At 40.1% G+C, this 17,830-nt stretch overlaps 1 protein-coding gene across 8 annotated transcripts in view; it reads right to left on the bottom strand.

Moving 5' to 3' along the window:
* CTNND2 (catenin delta 2) overlaps positions 1-17,830 on the bottom strand; it is a 944,271-nt gene that overhangs the window by 36,746 nt on the left and 889,695 nt on the right. For all 8 annotated transcript variants that reach the window (XM_066374395.1, XM_066374422.1, XM_066374405.1 and 5 more), the window contains 2 exons: positions 10,608-10,818; positions 4,880-4,964 (listed from right to left, as the gene is read on the bottom strand). In XM_066374395.1, the coding sequence (XP_066230492.1) occupies positions 4,880-4,964; positions 10,608-10,818 (296 nt within the window). The remainder of the gene's footprint in view (positions 1-4,879; positions 4,965-10,607; positions 10,819-17,830) is intronic.

The raw sequence follows: 17,830 nt of genomic DNA, 5'->3' as shown, positions 1-17,830 counted from the left end.
CAGGAAGGAAGCTCGCCTGCTATAAGGAGGTGACTTAGCGCCAACCATGCAGCTCCCTGACCTTTTCAGCCATTGGATACGAAGGACACGCTGTAACACCCTAAAGGCTGAACCCATGTATGTAAGCTAGCTTACTTCCTGAATAAAGTGGATCTGTGTCACTGAACCTGTCCCCGGAGTCGGGTCTTGTGTCTCCCGGCAGGACTTGTCCACAACAATCAGCAGTTTGGGGAAGCCCGACTTAGGCTGTTCACTTCATGGATGGGAAACCCAGAGGACTGGGATTGGGCTGACGGAGGGATGCCCAAGATCTCCAATGAAAGGATGGGAAGGTTCTTTGACGCGAGGGTTGAGGAAAGTTCCACACTCTGGTATGCTAACTTCTGGGCCCTGTGATCACGTCCAGTATTCTAGAGAGAAAATTCTGCCAGGTATGAGAACTGCCATGGACCACTTTAAGAGGTTATTTAGTCTTTGGGAGACTGTCAGGAAGGGCTGCTCACCAGGTTTCAATAACTGTCTAGAGAACCACTCCAGCACATCCCTAAGTGCCTGCTGAATCAAAGGTCTCATTGCCCCTCAGCAGGAGCAGGCCACAGTGCTGCCCAAAGTCAATTCCACACTGATGGGCAAGCAGGTGCAAGAACACTTGCCCAAGATGACACGGCTGGTAGGTGGAAACTGCCTTTAACCTCGGGACGTTTGACTTTAAGTGCTGTGCTCTTTGTACTTCAACAAATAGTGTAATGAGCCTCTCAGGTATTAATTTGTTCCCAAGCTTTGTTAGTAGTTGGGATCTCAGCACCAGGGAAGTATAACTTCACTTTTTTTCTTTGGCTTCAAATAAACTTGGAGAAATAGATCCATTTTGGGGTGCTACACTATAGGAGGGATGCTGATGAACTTGCACACCTGTGGGGCGAATAGTGACAGCAGCGGTGGAGGTCAGGGAAACGCTGGTATATTAGAACTGAGCATGTCCGGCTTGGAAGGGAAGACCTTGTGGGGACAGGTGGCTAACATCAAAAAAGGGAAAGCTCTCAGAGAGAAGAGAAATTTGACTTTTGCAGAATGGCATTGGAGGACAGAAGTTGCAGATAAAGGTTTTTGCTTAACGCAAGTAAAAAGTTCTGAAAACCATAGCTATCCTACAATGGAATAATATGCCCCATTACATAGCAATTGCAATTGATATTAAAGGTATTTGAACAAAATGAAATGACTCCTGGAGCCGACACTGTCTCTCCTCCTCTGGTAAAGTAACTACCTCTCTCCTGCCACAAAGGTTTAGCTGCCCACTCCGCCCATCCTCCCTCACAGCAGGATGTCGCAGTACCACTGGGTTCTTGGTTCTGGGATGTGAGCAGGAGTTTGATTACTTTTGTATAACTTGCTTCAAAGGATGTCATTTGCCCTCTCCCCCTCCTCTCCCTGCCTATGGGCTGGAATGAGAAGGGGAGGAGCTAGGGAGCTTTGCCCCCAGGCAAGGATAGCACCTGGTGCCAGACAAAGCAGCAGGACCAATCCTAGGATCACAGGCTGGTCCCGGGCCACCTGCCTAACAACCAGGCACCATGAAAGGGAAAGAGATACTCATGGAGCCTGAGCTTCTGTATTTTTTGAGTCTCTCATTTAGAATGCCTGTCTCCAAACCAATCTATTTCTTGGAGATATATAGATTATTAAGGTATTATGCAAGCATTTGTAAGCAATGATATCTATAGTTTTCTAATTTCACGTCCAACCCCCCAAATTTATCTGCTTCCTTCCAAAACCAGCTGTCCCAACAGTTCCCACCTGAATCAAACACAAGCACTCCATTATGTCAGTGACATTTTTTTTAACGTATTAAGGTTAAAAAGAGTTGAGACCTTTTGAGCTCTTGATTTTCTTTTATCCCAATATTAACTCTGTCCCTAAGGCTCATCTTATTTTCTTTTAGAAAACATCTTCTGCAATGATAAAAAATTTTCAAGTTCTATTTGTGATTATCTAAATGTAAGGGTTGGTTTACCTATTCTTTTAAAGTGCTGCGTTATTAGACCACGTGTGATATCCTTTTTCTGTGCTTGCTCTCCCTTCTGGGAGGAAATCAGCAGTCCACGTCCCAGTGAAGTGGAAGGTTTGGATGATCCAAATATGTTTTGGCTCAGAGTGTATTAAGAATCAAATGTAATTTTGTGCTGGTCAGCGCACCCAATATTTTGATGTATTAAGTGTATCTCTAAGTCAAATAAAGGAGTTGAAATAATAAAACTAGACGCTGACCTCTTTGCCTGGATTCTAGGAAGAAATGAGCCAGTGACAGATGGGCCTTTAATTTTGTCCCACAGATTTGCAACTTTCATTTCAAATTTCATCTCTTTTCTCAGTTTTTCTTTTATCTACAATGCCCTTACTTCTTTTCTCCTAATGTATGCAAACTCTGTGATTTTTTTCAAGATTTCACTCTGTGATTTTCCTACCCTTAACTCATCCCTTAAATCCATGGTATTAATTTCAAACTGGAATAATATTGCTAATAATTGTCCCATATTTTATTTTCATCCACAGTAACTGCTTCCAAGGTTTTCTGTTTTCTCTGGAACTATGCCTTTTCTAAGCCTATTTAAGTGTTTAATAAATAGATCTGAAGCAAGGATAATTAAAAGATACAGATCCCTTTTTTTCAAAGGTAAAAAAACTGTCAATGAAGAACAAAATAGTAATCTGTTCCCCCACAGATTAAAAACAATTCACGAGGGTGAATGAATCTGGTTTTCTCACAAACAGACTTTTCAAAAAGAAACACTTTGTGAATCTGGAGCTTTGCTCTTAGCAGCCCGTATGCTGTTGAGCGTAAAGGTCCTCCTGTTATTCCACAACTGCCTCATTTGAAATTATTAAGATCAGCTCCTTCTCAATCCTTTTGAATCATGGGTCCATTAAAAACATCGCCATCAGTTTCTCCAGCACGGCCTCTCGGATCTCCTCACATGAAACACATTTTAAACCATCGCTCACTTTTAAGTTTTAGTTCCATTAAATTCCTGTCAACATATTATTCTTCTTCTTTTATTTATTTTTTTCGTGGAAACAAAAAGACAATAACACTTTTTGAACTCTACTACCAACATAGGAAAAAAACTAGAATGAAAAACGCATACTTCTCACCAACAGATAGCTTGTCGAGTCTCGCAAAGCAGTTTCCCTTCAACGCACATATAAGAAGGTGTATTTCAGCAAAGGAGCTGAGGGCAAGTGGAGTTCATTTGAGGCACTAATATTTCATGGAGCTGCTGGAACCACTGGTTCAGAACGACCAGCTCCTTTCTAATTTATAGCGAGTTCTGCATGTCCCACTGCCTGTTTCGTGGAAGGATCCCGCCCCAGGAGAGGATTCCCTTGGCTGCTGAGCCCAAGAAGGAATTTAATAGAGATGCTGGGAGACGAATTTCAGGCGAAACAAAATGGAACCTAAAATATGTGAGATGAAGGGCTTACCCTAACATGCAGAACACTTGGGAGAGGATATAATTAATCTAGAATGCTCCTTTCACACTGAATTTTGCAATCTGTTTCAACTTAAACATACTTCCTCTTAGGGAATAGGAAAATCTTGAAAGAGAAATATATAGGTCAAACTTCATAAACTTGAAGTGCAAAGCAGGAACACAAGGGAACCAGGAAGACCTTGGGGAAATCTAGATATAAACTATATAAGTTAGTAGAACCAGTTATTAAATATTTACATTTTCCATTGGTTTAGAAAAAGACGATTTTTTCTCTGGCAAGATGGGTTTTGCTTCCTCTGATGTGAGCTTCTTGCCGCTGTCTATCACCCCCTTCTGGGACTGGGAGGCTCGGGAGGGAGGCAGGAGACATGGGCTCCCTCTCCTTCTCCAGACCAGCAGCCGGGGGGGGGGGGGCTGCAAGGAGGCACATAGGGCAGTTGATGGAAGCCCATGCCTCTCCCTGCCCTGTTTATGCTTCCCGAGTCCCTACAGAGATCACTGATTCTCTCCTCCTGTTTGTTAATGCAAATCTACTGTGCAATCAACGATCATTTCAGCGATCCATATTTGCACACCTGGTAACAACAAAACAACAGCTTCTGGAAAATGTTGTTAAGGAATTCTGCCCTCCTAACCAAAAAAGAAAAGTTTTGCACACCTTCTTAGCAGCATTTGGAAATGAGGTGTAGCATCTAAGTTTCTAGACATGACATTTTTCTCTCCAGACTTTCTTTTTAAACCATTTTGGGGATGAAGATTCCTTTGAAACATATGATAAAAAGTCCTGCCCACCCCGAGAGAGGGCACTGGGCCAGTGCCCAGCCTCTCGCCCAGGATCTCCGCCAGCAGGCACGCCAGCCCCTTTGCCCTCTGCAGCTACCTGGGCAGGTCGGGCTGGGCAGGTGGCAGGGGGCAGGCTGTTGGGCCTTCCATGCAGAGTTCCCGGCTGTAACGCTTTTCAGCTTCTGGAATTGCTTTTTTTCTTTCTTTCTTTCTCCTCTCCCCAATTACTTGTTGACACTTGTTGGCTTTTTTATTTTTTGGCAAAATCCCTCAGTTCATTAATTTTTAGTTTGTCATATAATATGGAAGCTCAAATAAACAAGCTTATTTTCTTTCCTATGAGATGATCTAGGGTAAGGCCCTATGGGAGTAGATCTGTCCAATCCAGAAAGTTCATGGACCTTCGTGTATACTCAGGGGACACTGAGTAACTCTTTTCTTCTGCTTCATCACCAAGTCTCTTGTTTCAGTTGTTTCAATTACTCAGACTGTTGGACAAGTGCCCTCTACTCTAGGCTGCATCTTGTTACGATCAGATATTGTATCTCTTGGCTGAGGGCCTGCGTAGAGCTCACGAGCCGAGACGGTAAAGCAAACCTTACCTTTTTGTAGAGACTCCTCAGATCTCGGTACTGCCACATGCTGTTTAGTACCTGAGATGCAGCCTTGACCACTTTGGGAGAATGCCTGGTAAAGAAAAGACAGGACACACAGATGGTGAGTGAGCGCCAACTTGTCAGGAAATGGCAAGAATAAGCCCCCTCCTGTCTCTCTGGCTCTTTTTCTCTCACCCTGGGGAGTGTAAGGCTAGTTCACCAGTCTCTCATCGACATACCCCTGAGGGCAAGACACTGGAGCGCATCACAATTTGGCGAAGAATGTTCGAAATGCAAACAGAAGAGGTAGAACACAAATTTAGCATCTGACCACAAAACAGAACAGAGGAGAAAAGTAGCGATTAGGAGGAGCCAGATTCAGGGGTTTTCACAGCAGTGTTGTGCAATGTCTGTGCAATAAGATGAACAAAGTTGTTCATTTTCTCAGCTGAAGCATCAGAGCATATCAGTGTTGGCTCTACATGCCTGCCTGGCTGCGGAGACCCGTTCTTCCTCTGCTGCAGAGGCCAAGGACAAGAGACCGGCAGCGCAGGTGGACACACACACACTGCCGGACTTGCCCTTCCCTGTTTGTAGAGGAAGAGAAAAGCATCTATAAGGGAAACCCTTCACGCAATTAAAGTTGCAGCCTTTGGGCCATACTGAGAAAGTAAGGTCACATAAATCTCTGGACTAGTGGCTCTTACTACTAGTGGCTTTGAAAATTCTGTGAAACTAGATCTAACATTGTGCCTTTTGGTGATAGATAAAATGTCTATTCAGCCACTATCTTTCTTAAAAATAATGCAGGCCTGAAGAGGGAAAAAGACTTGCTTACTCAGTAATCTGGCTCAGACTTCCCTTGCAGCTGGATGCTGATAAGAGACAATTGGATGAGGGTGCAAACAATTTTGAGGAACTGGGGCACCATTCCCAACCGCAATCAGAAGAAGCTGATCTAGTAGCTGCCTTTGCCCAAAGCCCTTTGACGAACCCATATAACCCCTGCCCCATCCCTCCCTCGAGGCTGACACTCTTTGCTGGTCTCAGCCCGCCTGCATCCAGGTGCTTTTAAAATAAAAGTGCCTCTTGGAACACATTAGCCTCATGTCTTTTGTTTGGCCCATGGTTTCTGCCTTTCATTTGGTTCAGTGACAATATGCATCTCAAAACAGACACTAACTAGATCAATAAATCTGTGTTGATGTAATTCTCTCAAATTCTTAGAAGTCACTTAGAATAGTCGTGAGGGGAAACTCCTGTGGTTCCTCATTCTAACAGGCTGGTTCCACAACCAGCTGCCCAAGTCTAGAGGCTGCCACCGACCCTATACCCATATTGGGGCTGGCACAATTTGTCTATAAAAGGTCAGGTAATAAATATTCTATGCTTTGGGGGCCATATGATCTTGGTCGCAGCTACTCAACTCTGCCATTGTAACATGAGAGAAGTCATAAATCATACATAAGTGAATAATGGGGCTGAGTTCCAAATCAAGTGTAATTTACAAAAGCAGGTGGCAGGCCCATGGGCACAGTTTGCCGATCCTGGTCTATCTGAATGGTGGCTCCTGGAATCACAGGATATAACTATTCCTGAGGACTCCAATGTGAAACCCAACCCTGAAGCTGGCCCATGATCGAGTGGTCCACAGATACTCTGAGAGGGAATATCTGAATTGAGACCAAAAATGCCTTGGAAACAAAATGGCTCTGAAATAGAAAATGAGCAGATGGCTAGATGGGATCAGGCAGAGGTTGGGTTTGAAGGCCAGAGGAAATGGCTGCTGTGAGGACAAGCAGTTTGTAATGGAATTATGGGAAGCAGATACATGGTCAAGTAAATATGTGCTATTTCCCTGGATCTTCACGTTTGCAATTCAGACCGAGTTTAAGGTTTTTTCGTCCACTTATTTACTGGTAACAGTAACTGCCACTCTTACTATCATTATTACTGAGATAGAATTCAGTTTTGGCTGTGTTAAAGAATCTATTAGTTATATCATATACTTTTAAAGGAAAAAATGGAGTTCTAATAAATTCTAAACTTTTTTCCTCTGTGAAGGATGAATTAATTATATTTAGTAGCAGACATATTTTCTTTTTACTAAAATGAATGGTTGCTTAATGATTTCATGATTTATGCTATGACCATGCTCTAAATGCAATATTAAATTCCTTAACTTAAAGGCAGAGAATTTTAGATCTTTTCATGGATACAGATACAGGTACATTTTAATCTTATACAGCCAATGTTGAACAAAGATAAAATGCTATGTTTTGTTTATCATTGTTTTTATCCATGTCAGTAATAAAACAACTCTAGAGAAACATATATTAATAATCAGGTAGTGATAATGTAGTTGAAATATACAGGGTGGGAAAAATAGATTTATAGTCATGAGAACACAAAACAGCTTATTCTTGTATTATATATTTTCCTATACAAACAACTGTAAACCAACTTTTGCCAGTCCCTGTATTAAGCATGCAAAAATTCATTTGAACAGTGCAATTTTTTTGTTTCTACTTCTTGCTTAGTTACAAAATAGAGACTGTGAATGTGTAATAGATAGCAGGTTTTAACCTCTCAATTAAGATGCCAATACAGCTCAGTGTTATAATAACATACGAAGGTCAAAGAAACATTGCTTTCTTTTAGCCTTTAATTTTAATCCATCCACTAGACTGGTACCATAGCAACTTCTACTTAAAAAACTGTAACTATTGATTGAAGGACTTGAACAATTGAGTGTTTTTAATGTGACAAGTGATTATAACCTTAGCTACAATACACAGTTCCTTACTGACAAGTGACAGCTGAATCTGTTAATACCTTTTCTGTCTGATGACAAAATATAGTGGCACAATCAATGCTATTTCCTATGTAACTGTTAAAATTAGAAAAATAAAACCAAATGTACTTTTGAAACAGATGAATATGACAGAATGTTCATAATGGGTGTCTAAAATGATCTGAACAGAATAATATAAGTTATCAGGACTTCAAAATGGTAAGTATACAACTCCTACAAGGGTCTTTAGCAATTAAACAATGTCTGATCTTCACCAGAATTTTCAAATTAGACATGGCTGAAGATTTCAGTTGGTGCAATTGATTCTGCGTGTTCAACACAGCTATTCCAGCAGCAAAAACCCAGCACTCTGCTCCCAGTGGTTGCATCAACAAGACACTGTGTGTTGTGCAGTTCAAGCAGACTGTGATTGGCACCTCGACAGTATGACTCATTAATATCATGCCATGTTTAAGCCTGTGAATATTTAGAAATAAAACTTACAGATATGTAAAATGGAAAATCATAAGTAGGCCTATTTTTTAATATGTGTTTTCCTATGGTATCTTAAATTTAAAAATCAGATTTAAATTCTATTTATTTTTATAAACACTTTTTAAAGGGAAATTTAAAGAGGAGATATTTGCAAGCATTTCATTAATTAACTAGAGTAAATTGATGGTCCACCTTTTTCCAATTATAAAATCATCCTCACTTTCAAAAATTCTGTTTCCAAAAAAAAATTTCTATTTTATCAAAATGTCTAGAAGGCCATGGGGATGTCTCACTGGCTACTGTCATAGCAGACTTGAATGATGAATGGTGAGTTTGGTCCTAAGATTCAGAGCAATGTTTTGGAGGAATGAGAAGTAACAACCAAATATAGGTAGGAGATGAGGATATCTGCAGCTATAAAAACCTGTTTTGAACCCCAAATTAGTCACTCTATAAAAAAGAGATGGATGAAACTGACTATAACTGGAAAAATGCTTGACCCAACTTTTTAAAATAAGTTCACACTTCTTATTAAACACGTAAATCCAGACTGTTAACATTGAAAAAAAGAAAAGAAACAATGAAATGCAACAAAGAAATTTCATTCAATTAAAGAACGTTTATGAGATCATCTGCAGTGAAAGAAACTTCCCATTAACAATAATCAAGAGTGGATCAGAGCTAATGGGATCATTTCTGGATTGGCAATGTGGATATATACTACTTCATAAATGGTTTTCTCAAATGCCTTTTAAATTAGTTGCACCAAATAATATTCATTAACCATAAGACTGATAAATGCATCTTGCCCCTTTAAGCCCCATTTAGTGATGCTCACTGCAGTAGGGTGCTCAGAATTAATAAATGCCAAACCACAGCCCAAAGCTCTCTAGTCTTGTAATTCAGAGAAAATGCTTTAATCTCTGAATGCCTTTATGATAATAGACAAATATATCAGAGTGTTTTTGTGAACTATAGTTTTTATTGTGAGTGTATGTGTGTTTGCTTACAAAAGTATTAACATACTAGGTTCTTAATGTTCAAGACTGGTAAGCATTTTAATGAGAGACCCCAAAGGTCCACTGAAGCTATATAAAGAAGAAGCTATATAAAGGGCTTCCGGCCTATGTAGAATAGCATTTTATTGTAAGTGCATTATCATAAGGTATAATGCAAGCCGACTATTTACATTGCACAATTATTACTCAAGTCTATGGGGCTTCTCTACTCAATGTAGAAAATTATTCAAATCTTAATACTGAATTGTTGGTTGAAACTATTTGGAGGTCTCAGGGTGCTTCAACAGAAGCCCTGAAACTTCTTTTAGAATACAACTGTAATAATACTGAATTAAATAAAATGAGAGAATTTTCATAAGTCTCAAAGTGCATCTTTCACAGCCTTTGATAACAAAAGATAAATTATTAGCATTCAGATGTAAAGGAATGGAGAGGGAAGCAGGGCAGGGAAAGTCAAGAAGCCGGCCCTGGGTAACAAAAGGTCTACCCTTTTAATCTTATTTGATTCCATTGAGGGACTTCCAGGTGGCGAAATTTAATTAAGTCTAGTGAATGTTCCTGTAAAATTGTCAGCTCTGATAACACTGCCACTCTGGCTGGTGATGATATGTCTCAGCCACATCCAGTAAGACAGCATTGATTCTCCCATCAAACCAGGACCTCCCTTCTGTGCTGGTGTCATTGCTTTGATACGGAGCCTTATCTCTTCTTATCCATTTGTATAAATGGTCTCCTTTCTTACCACCATCCCTTTTACCTAAAATATTTCTATTCAGTCTCTTAAGGCTTTATTATCATTTTCCCCCAAGACATATAGATATTATAACAACTCCTCCCTCAGTTTTAGATTGGTCAGTAGTATAGGCATAATGACACATTAAATTCAATAATTTGCCCCAAATGCACACACCTAGCCAGGGAGGGTGCTGGATGAGCACCGAGTTCTCTCAGGCTCTATCACACTCTGTTTCCTCCCCCTCCCTGCCCTGCATGATGACTTACTATGCAGAGCTAAAGAGGCAAAGAGTGAAAGGATGTAGATACATCACCAACAGAGGACGTGCACTCACAGAGGAAGGAACAACCACCACAGAACACCTTCATGTATCCAGGTTAAGCTGGTGGTCTCTTCTTTGAGGGAGGGCCATGATAGTGTATGCACACTGGATCGTCAAGTTTACCTTAACAATATCACAGTCGTCAACCAAGTCATGAGTTATGAATCAAGTTGAAATTACTATAAGACCAGCTTTCACTCTGGGGTGGGAAGGTGGTAACCACTTGCTGTTTCTGTTCTCTTGATTATCAGACAGTGCTCTTCAGTGACATTCAATAGTGTTACCCATAAAGAGGGGCCACCCAGCACACTTAAACCCGTTCTACCAATACCAATTCTATGGTAATAGAAAGTCACCATATGACTTACTTATCTCCTTTGCTTTTGGAGATGCCAACCAACTTCTCGATGCCACCTGCATCTCGTAAGGCCTTGGCGTTCTCCATGTTCTTGGTGATCACTTCGTGTAGGGTGCAGCAGACGGCTGTCACCGTGTCATCTGACATGGCCTTGCTTGCTGCATTGTTGCTGTTGTTCCCTCCTGGAAGCCTGTGAACCAGGTCTCGCATGGCGTATTTGCCTTTGGGGAAAAGTAAAGGGAAGAGTTGAAATGAGATCAAAATGGAGGAAGAGTGCAGAGGGAGAGGTGGGCACAGGGGAGAAAAAGAAACACATAAAGCAAGATTAATGCAATATTGTCTGTTTCCTGTTCGTCACTAGGTAACTGAACACATACAGAGAACACAGTATTTCCTCATGGTGAATGTATGGGCTCGGTTTCTAGATAGATGTAGAATTGAGCCTTTGGACAAGTTATTTTATTGCCTTTAACCCTCAGCTTTTTAAATCTAAAAAAAGAACAATAATGGTATTATATCTCAAAAGATTACTATAAAGATTAAATCAGTAAATACGTGGTAAGCATTTAACATACAAGGATTAATGAAGTTGCAAGATTTGATAGATGCTAACAATCTGTAACTTTATACTTGGTATTTGCAGAAGTCAAGAAAGCATATGGTAATTCTTCTAACATAGCCTCAAAACTGCTTTGATGGGAGCTATGTTGGGTCCTGTATTATTTAACAAGAGTCAAATCACAAATACGTGGAGAGCATAATCATATGACTTGAGTGTTCTGGCACCTATGAAATGAAAAGACACATTTAAAGCGAGAGAGAGAAGCTTTACAAATAATATTGTATATAACTAGGTACCCTTCGAACTAGAGTAACTGGATGATCTGCTTGTCTCAGTGATAGGATTTCATTGTATGGATCTACCATATAACATTTCTTAATTTGACATGTTTCTCCTCATGTGAAAATAATATCCAATTTTGCTTTCTTAATTCACTTGATCACTATTAATCTTGTTATTCCCAATGACAAAGGTACTTATAATGACATCTTTATGGAGCACTTCTAGTTTACAAAGCACTTTAGGCATTACCAATAACCCCACAAGATAATTAATTCATCCCACCTGCAGCGTCCAATCCTGTTCCATTAATTGACCTCGGGAAGTAAGTAAATGAGTGCCTGTAGCAAAGTTGGCTGTTCTTGAATTTCTCAGATGGAATGGCACGTGTCCAAAATTAAATCCTTTCCTTGTCTTCCATACCCCATTAAACACACTTAGCTAGCTACCTAAAAGCTATTTGAAATACTTTCCCTCCATACATGTCTGTAAAATATAACCTCTTTTAGCTGTATAATTCTCTGGTTCTTGGTGCCTGGGGGAAGGAAAAGAAACCCCTTGGGAGGAGGCAATGATATCTTAATTCCAGGCAGTAATAAATAAAACATAAGCCCTTGTAATTTTGTATCTGCTCTTGTCCTATCTAGGTATAGGTGACTTATTTTAGTATGGACAAAAAAAAAAAAATGCTGATGTCTAAATTTGAAATAGGAAAGTGTCTTCATTCATTCTATGACAGCTAAGAGGTATGTGACAAAAATGGTTTGCTTGAAACCCCCTGAATGTAGCATATTTATTTTCTGAGGACAGCAGTTAAAATAACTTGGAGAAGATCCTTTGTGCATGAGCTGTCCTCTGAACAACTGGCTTTATCTATTTATCATTACATCACACTCAACTCTGACTAATAGTTTACTTTGTTAAGCTCAGCACGCTGGCAACCACAAGCAGTTGTAAGACAAACCTGAGTTCCATAGTAGCTAGAAGATGGATTGGTTCTTTCCTCTTTTTCTATATAAGGGAAGTGTGATGGAGGACAGAATCAGAAAACCATTTCAATTACTGTGCATGCAGGGGCATTCATGCTCCTACTGGCACATGGAAGACTGGATCTGTGACCTTGACATCAACAAGGTTGAAAGCAAAAACAAGGAGAGGAAGAGGGTTCAGCTGCAATATTTAAAAATTTCTGTTGGTACTGTCATTTTTTAAATGATAGCAGATAAATTTGAAGACGTGGTTTCATCCTGCACGGCTTTCTAACCATTGAGCTCTTAATTAGGTAAAAGGTGTCCCTGTAACATTCAGATGGCAGGGACTGTCACTGCCCCCAGAACAGCCCCAGTGTGCTGTACAAACACTCGCATTTCCCATGGGCACCACGGCATGGGAGACAGCAGCGGTCTCCGCCATATACAACCTTCCACAACCTGTCGAGGAGACCTATTGGAATAATTTAGTTTCTATTATTTCCAATATAGTTTACTGACACTTAGTTTATTTATTAGCTTATTTGGAGGGATATGTTTTAGTGTTTTCTGTTTTTGTTTTTTGCCATCCAAGTGGAGAAACAAATCAAGTAAAATTATCCCAAAGGGCACCACTAGGCAAAATCTGTTCATTCTTTTAAGGGCATACAATTATTTTAGCCTTTGATTGTGCTGCTGAGAAAAGCCATCTTCTCACACTTGAATCCTAGCTTTATGTGAAATTTGGAAAGCAAGAACAGCCTGTAAGCTTTCTCATGTGTTCAGAAACTTTGAGGCTTACTGTGGTGGGGGGTGGGGGATAAAAGGAACATAGAATAATTACAGCCACAAGTGACCTGGAGTCGCATGATAATCACAGGAGTTCAGGAAAATCAGATTGGACTGGGTTGTCATGGAAGGCTTGATATGAGAAGTGGGCATCAGGGATTTGTTCTGTAGATCAGGGAAAACACAGAATGTTTTACAGAGAAGATTCTTATGCATCAAGAAGGAGGTTTCAGAATAAGGAGACAGAAGGTGGAAGAAACAGTCTTTTCCTCGACCATAATGCTCTCTCTCTGAACTTCTGTTGCAGTTATAAGCATTATAACTCCAGGTAGCTTGTGCCTATAATTAATTGTTCTATGTCCCATATTTTCTTTGTCCCCTAAATTTCTAAACAATAGAGTGAAAAAGCTACTCTTCTTACCTAATAAAAGGAATCTTGTCCACCTTCACCATCACACTTCAGGCAGGCTTTGGGATTGAGATCAGAGGTCTGAGTTTCTTCGGATGTGAAAGTAGATAACTACCTTTCCATGCCAATTCTTTCTTTGCTACAGTGGCCATGCGGACAAGGACAAGTTGCCAGGTGGGTGAGCCAAACTTGAATTTTCACAGCCTAATACCATCAAGGTGATCCAGTTGTGTTTTTTTGTTTGTTTGTTTGTTTGGTTTGGTTTCAGACAGAGAAAGGGATGGAGATAAAGTTCTTCTTGGGCTAAAAGGGGGAGTGGCTGCCCACCAGGATGCTATCTCATTAGCAACTTGGAGGAGAACCCGTGGGGCCCCAGGACATCATGGGCAAGTAGAGCCCTGCAGTGCCCTGTGGTGCATGCAGACACGATGTGGAGACAGAGGAGCAGACACGATGTGGAGACAGAGGAGATCAGAACAGCACAGGCCTCACCCTGTGGCTGAGGCTGGCACGGGACAGAGAAGCTTCCTATCTGAGACTGAACTTCTGAGACCCACAAAAGGGGCTTGGCAACAGCAACCAGGGCCCACTGAAGGCCACTCCACCTTCCTCGGGACTTAATTTGGTTTAAAAATAAGTAAATGATATGACACAAGCCAGAAGTCGCCAGAAGTCAAGTGATTCATGCTGATGCTACCACTGAGCAGGTGACTGTGGTACTTCAGGACAAAGGCAACGAGAACTTGTAAGTACAGAGTTGGCTATGGTGGTGGTGAGGGATCAGGGACAGCAGAGCAGCTGTGATTTCTGAAGTGCAACTGACAAGGCTGGGAGCCCAGTGAAATGTCGGGGGGTAATGGAGAGAAAGCATTCAGAAACTTCTAGCTGGAACAATGAGATAGATAGTGAATTCTAAAGTTTAATAATAATGAGCAGGATGGATTTTCATTTCCTCTTTTCACACAAAGAAAAACATGTGCAATTAGAGTTTACTTCCACATATAGAAGAACCATGGAGCAAAACCCCATGGGAGAGAAAAGCAGCTCATTAGGTTGAAAAGACACCTGGATTTGTGAGAGCAAATTGGCTAGCTGACCCTGCCTTCATTTGGAATCAATATGCCTCCCATTATCCGCTGTCTGGAAATCACATTACAAAGAAAAGGCACATTCTCCCTAAGATGAAAACAAAAGAAAACACTAGTTGCCACCACCACTAACAAACAGGTCACTCTGTTTTGTTCAAGTTTCCAAAAGAAATGAAACCTTGGGCCATTTCTTCTTAGTTATTAGTCTCTAACAAACATAACTTCGTTTCTAACTTTTGCAATCCTGACATGAGAGGACCACTGGAGATATTATAACTGTGTAACAAAAATGCTACTGTTGCCATCAATCCTAGATGAACTGAAACCTTGCAACATTGCCACCCTTTCCTCCCCGCAAGTGTATAAATTGTAAGTAAAAAGATTTCTTCTTTATAATGCTTCTTTCTGGGAGATTTCTTTTTAGAGTTGTTGGGCACATGATGGTGCCCGGGGTAAACTCCAGAGACCTAACAAACTGTTGCCCAAGACAGGCTGTTGGTCAAATAAGTTTGTAAATATGATATTTATGTTTGCTTGCTTATAGTTTGCATTGGGTGTGGGAGACAGGCTGTAAGCAGGCAGGGTCATTATACCCTAAGGCTTAGTATTAAGACTAAGCCTTTCCCACCCTAAGTGACTTTGTATCAGAGACTTCCTTGTTTATAGATTGGCTTAAAGGTTTGGATTTTCTACACTATAAAATGGGGCAGACTGGGAGCTTGTTTTCTCTTGGTTCCTGAGATTAGCATTAGAGAGGAGAGCAGAGAAGGGCCATGTGGAGGAGAAGCAGCCAAGATGGCAGAATGCTGAAGGAGAAGCCAGTTTGTGCAGAGTTTGTGCAGAGAGAAGGAGATGGGGAACAGAGGTGAATAAGGCTAGTGAGCTAGAAACCTTTGATTCTAGGAAACTCGGATAAATCAGTAGCTTTGTGAGCACTGAATGAGTGGGTTTTGGAACCCAGTGTGTGTTTTTACTTGCCCGCTGGGTGCAAGCTAGGATTAAAGGTAATGGCCCACCAGTTCTTGGCTCCGTTGTTTCATTACTGTCTGCCCGAATCAAATGCGAACCTGCATGGGCCAGGTGGCTGTGATGGTGGCCACGGCTACTGGCTCTACAAAGGCACTCCTTGCTGAGCTCCTGTACAGGCAAGAGCTGGTGGGGATTTCATGATGGGTAACAGAGCTTTGCTTTTGCTGACTGCTTCTGCTTCTGTGTAGTTTGCTTATGACTCTGTTTTCATGTCTATTTCAGAGTGAAGCCTATTTCCGGTATTGATTTGTGCACTACCATGTAGTTTCCCCATCGGGGGCAGCAATACTGAGTAGTGGTTTTATGGTCTAACCACCTGTGCTCTGTAAGGTAGCAGACAACGGAGAAGCCACTTGAGTCCCTTCCTATGTGGATTATTATCTCTTTGCATCATTGATAGAGTCCTCTGTGTAGCTGGTCTTTGTGATGCATCATTATAAACTCAAATCTCTCAAACCAGTTTTGGAGAAGAAGATATTTAAAGATAAAAAAAAAAGTCAGCTGGCACACTGCAGCCCTGGGTCAGGAACACCACTGCTCTTCTGTCTGAGGTCTTAGCACCTTGTTAGCTTCCATTTCTGAAGCTGCTAAAACTGACCTGTGAATTCTTGCTGGGATTCTCTAAATTTACTTTTTTAGCTCTTTAATTTTTTTTTATTGTGTTAAAATACACATAACATAAAAATTTAAATCTTATCCATTTTAAGTGCACAGTTCAGTGATATTAAGTAAATTCATTTGGGGTAACTATTACCACTATCCAGCTCCAGAATATTTCATCTTGCAAAACTGAAACTCTAGGCCTTTAAACATGAACTCCCCACCCCAACCCCCTAACAACCAACATTCAACTATCTCTATGATTCTGACTACTCAAACTATCTCATATAAATGGAATCATACAGTGCATGTCTTTATGTGACTGACTCATTTCATTTAGCACAAGATCCTCAAGCTTCATCCATATTGTAACATATCAGAATTTCCCCTTTTGAGTCTAAATAATATTCCATTGTGTGTATATACCACATTTTGCTTATCCATTTCTGTTGGTGGACAGTTGAGTAGCTTTCTCATTTTAGCTATTTTAGTGCTACTATAAATGTGGGTATACAAATATCCTTTCATTTTCAAATTATGTATCTTTGGATATAAAGGGAGTCTCTTGTAGATAGTATATAGTTGAATTATGGTTTTTTGTTTTTATTTTTTAAATCTAGTCTGCTGATCTCTGTCTTTTGATTGGAGAGTTTAATTATTTAAATATATTTATTTTAATTTATTTTTTATTAAAGTATAGTTGATATACAATATTAAATTAGTTTCAGGCATACAACTTATTGAGTCAACATTTATGTACCTTATGAAGGGATCACTGTGATAAGTCCATCTGCCGCCATACAAAGTTATTATAATATCATTAACTACATTTCCTGTGTGGTATGTTACATCCCCATGACATTTATTTTATAACTGGAAGTTTGTAGCTCTTATTCTCTTTTACTTTTTTCATTGCAGATTGTTTATCACAGCCACAATATGAAAGCAACCTTGGTGTCCATTGAGAGAGGAAATGGATAAAGAAAATGTCATATATATGACTGAGCAATAAAAAAGAATGAAATCTTGCCATTTGTGACATCGTAGATGGACCCAAAAGGTATTATGCTCAGTGATAGCTTGCTAAGAGAAAGGTAAATACTGTATGGTTGAACTTATATGTGGAATATAAAGAAAACAAACAAAACAGAAACAAACTCATAGATACAGAGAATAATCTATTTATACTTAAAATAATTACCGATAAGCAGGGACTTACTTGTGTATTTTGCTATTTGTTTTCTATATACTTTTTTTGGTTGTTTCTTTGTCCCTCATTTCTGGCAATACTGTCTCTTGTGTTTATTTGACTTTTTGTAGTGAAATGTTTTAATTCCCTACTCGTTTCCTTTGGTGTAGTCTCTAACTATATTCTTTGTGGTTACCATGGGGATTACATTTAATACCCTAAAGTTATAACACTCAATTTAAATTTATCCCAATTTAACTTCAAGAACATAGAAAAACTTTTCTTGTTATAACTCCATCCTGCCCATAGGTTTCAGTTAG

The sequence above is a fragment of the Saccopteryx leptura genome, chromosome 1 (assembly GCF_036850995.1).
Source record: "Saccopteryx leptura isolate mSacLep1 chromosome 1, mSacLep1_pri_phased_curated, whole genome shotgun sequence".
Taxonomy (NCBI): Eukaryota; Metazoa; Chordata; class Mammalia; order Chiroptera; family Emballonuridae; genus Saccopteryx; species Saccopteryx leptura.
Note: the sequence above shows the minus strand (reverse complement) of the source record. Positions and strands in the feature narration are given on the sequence as shown.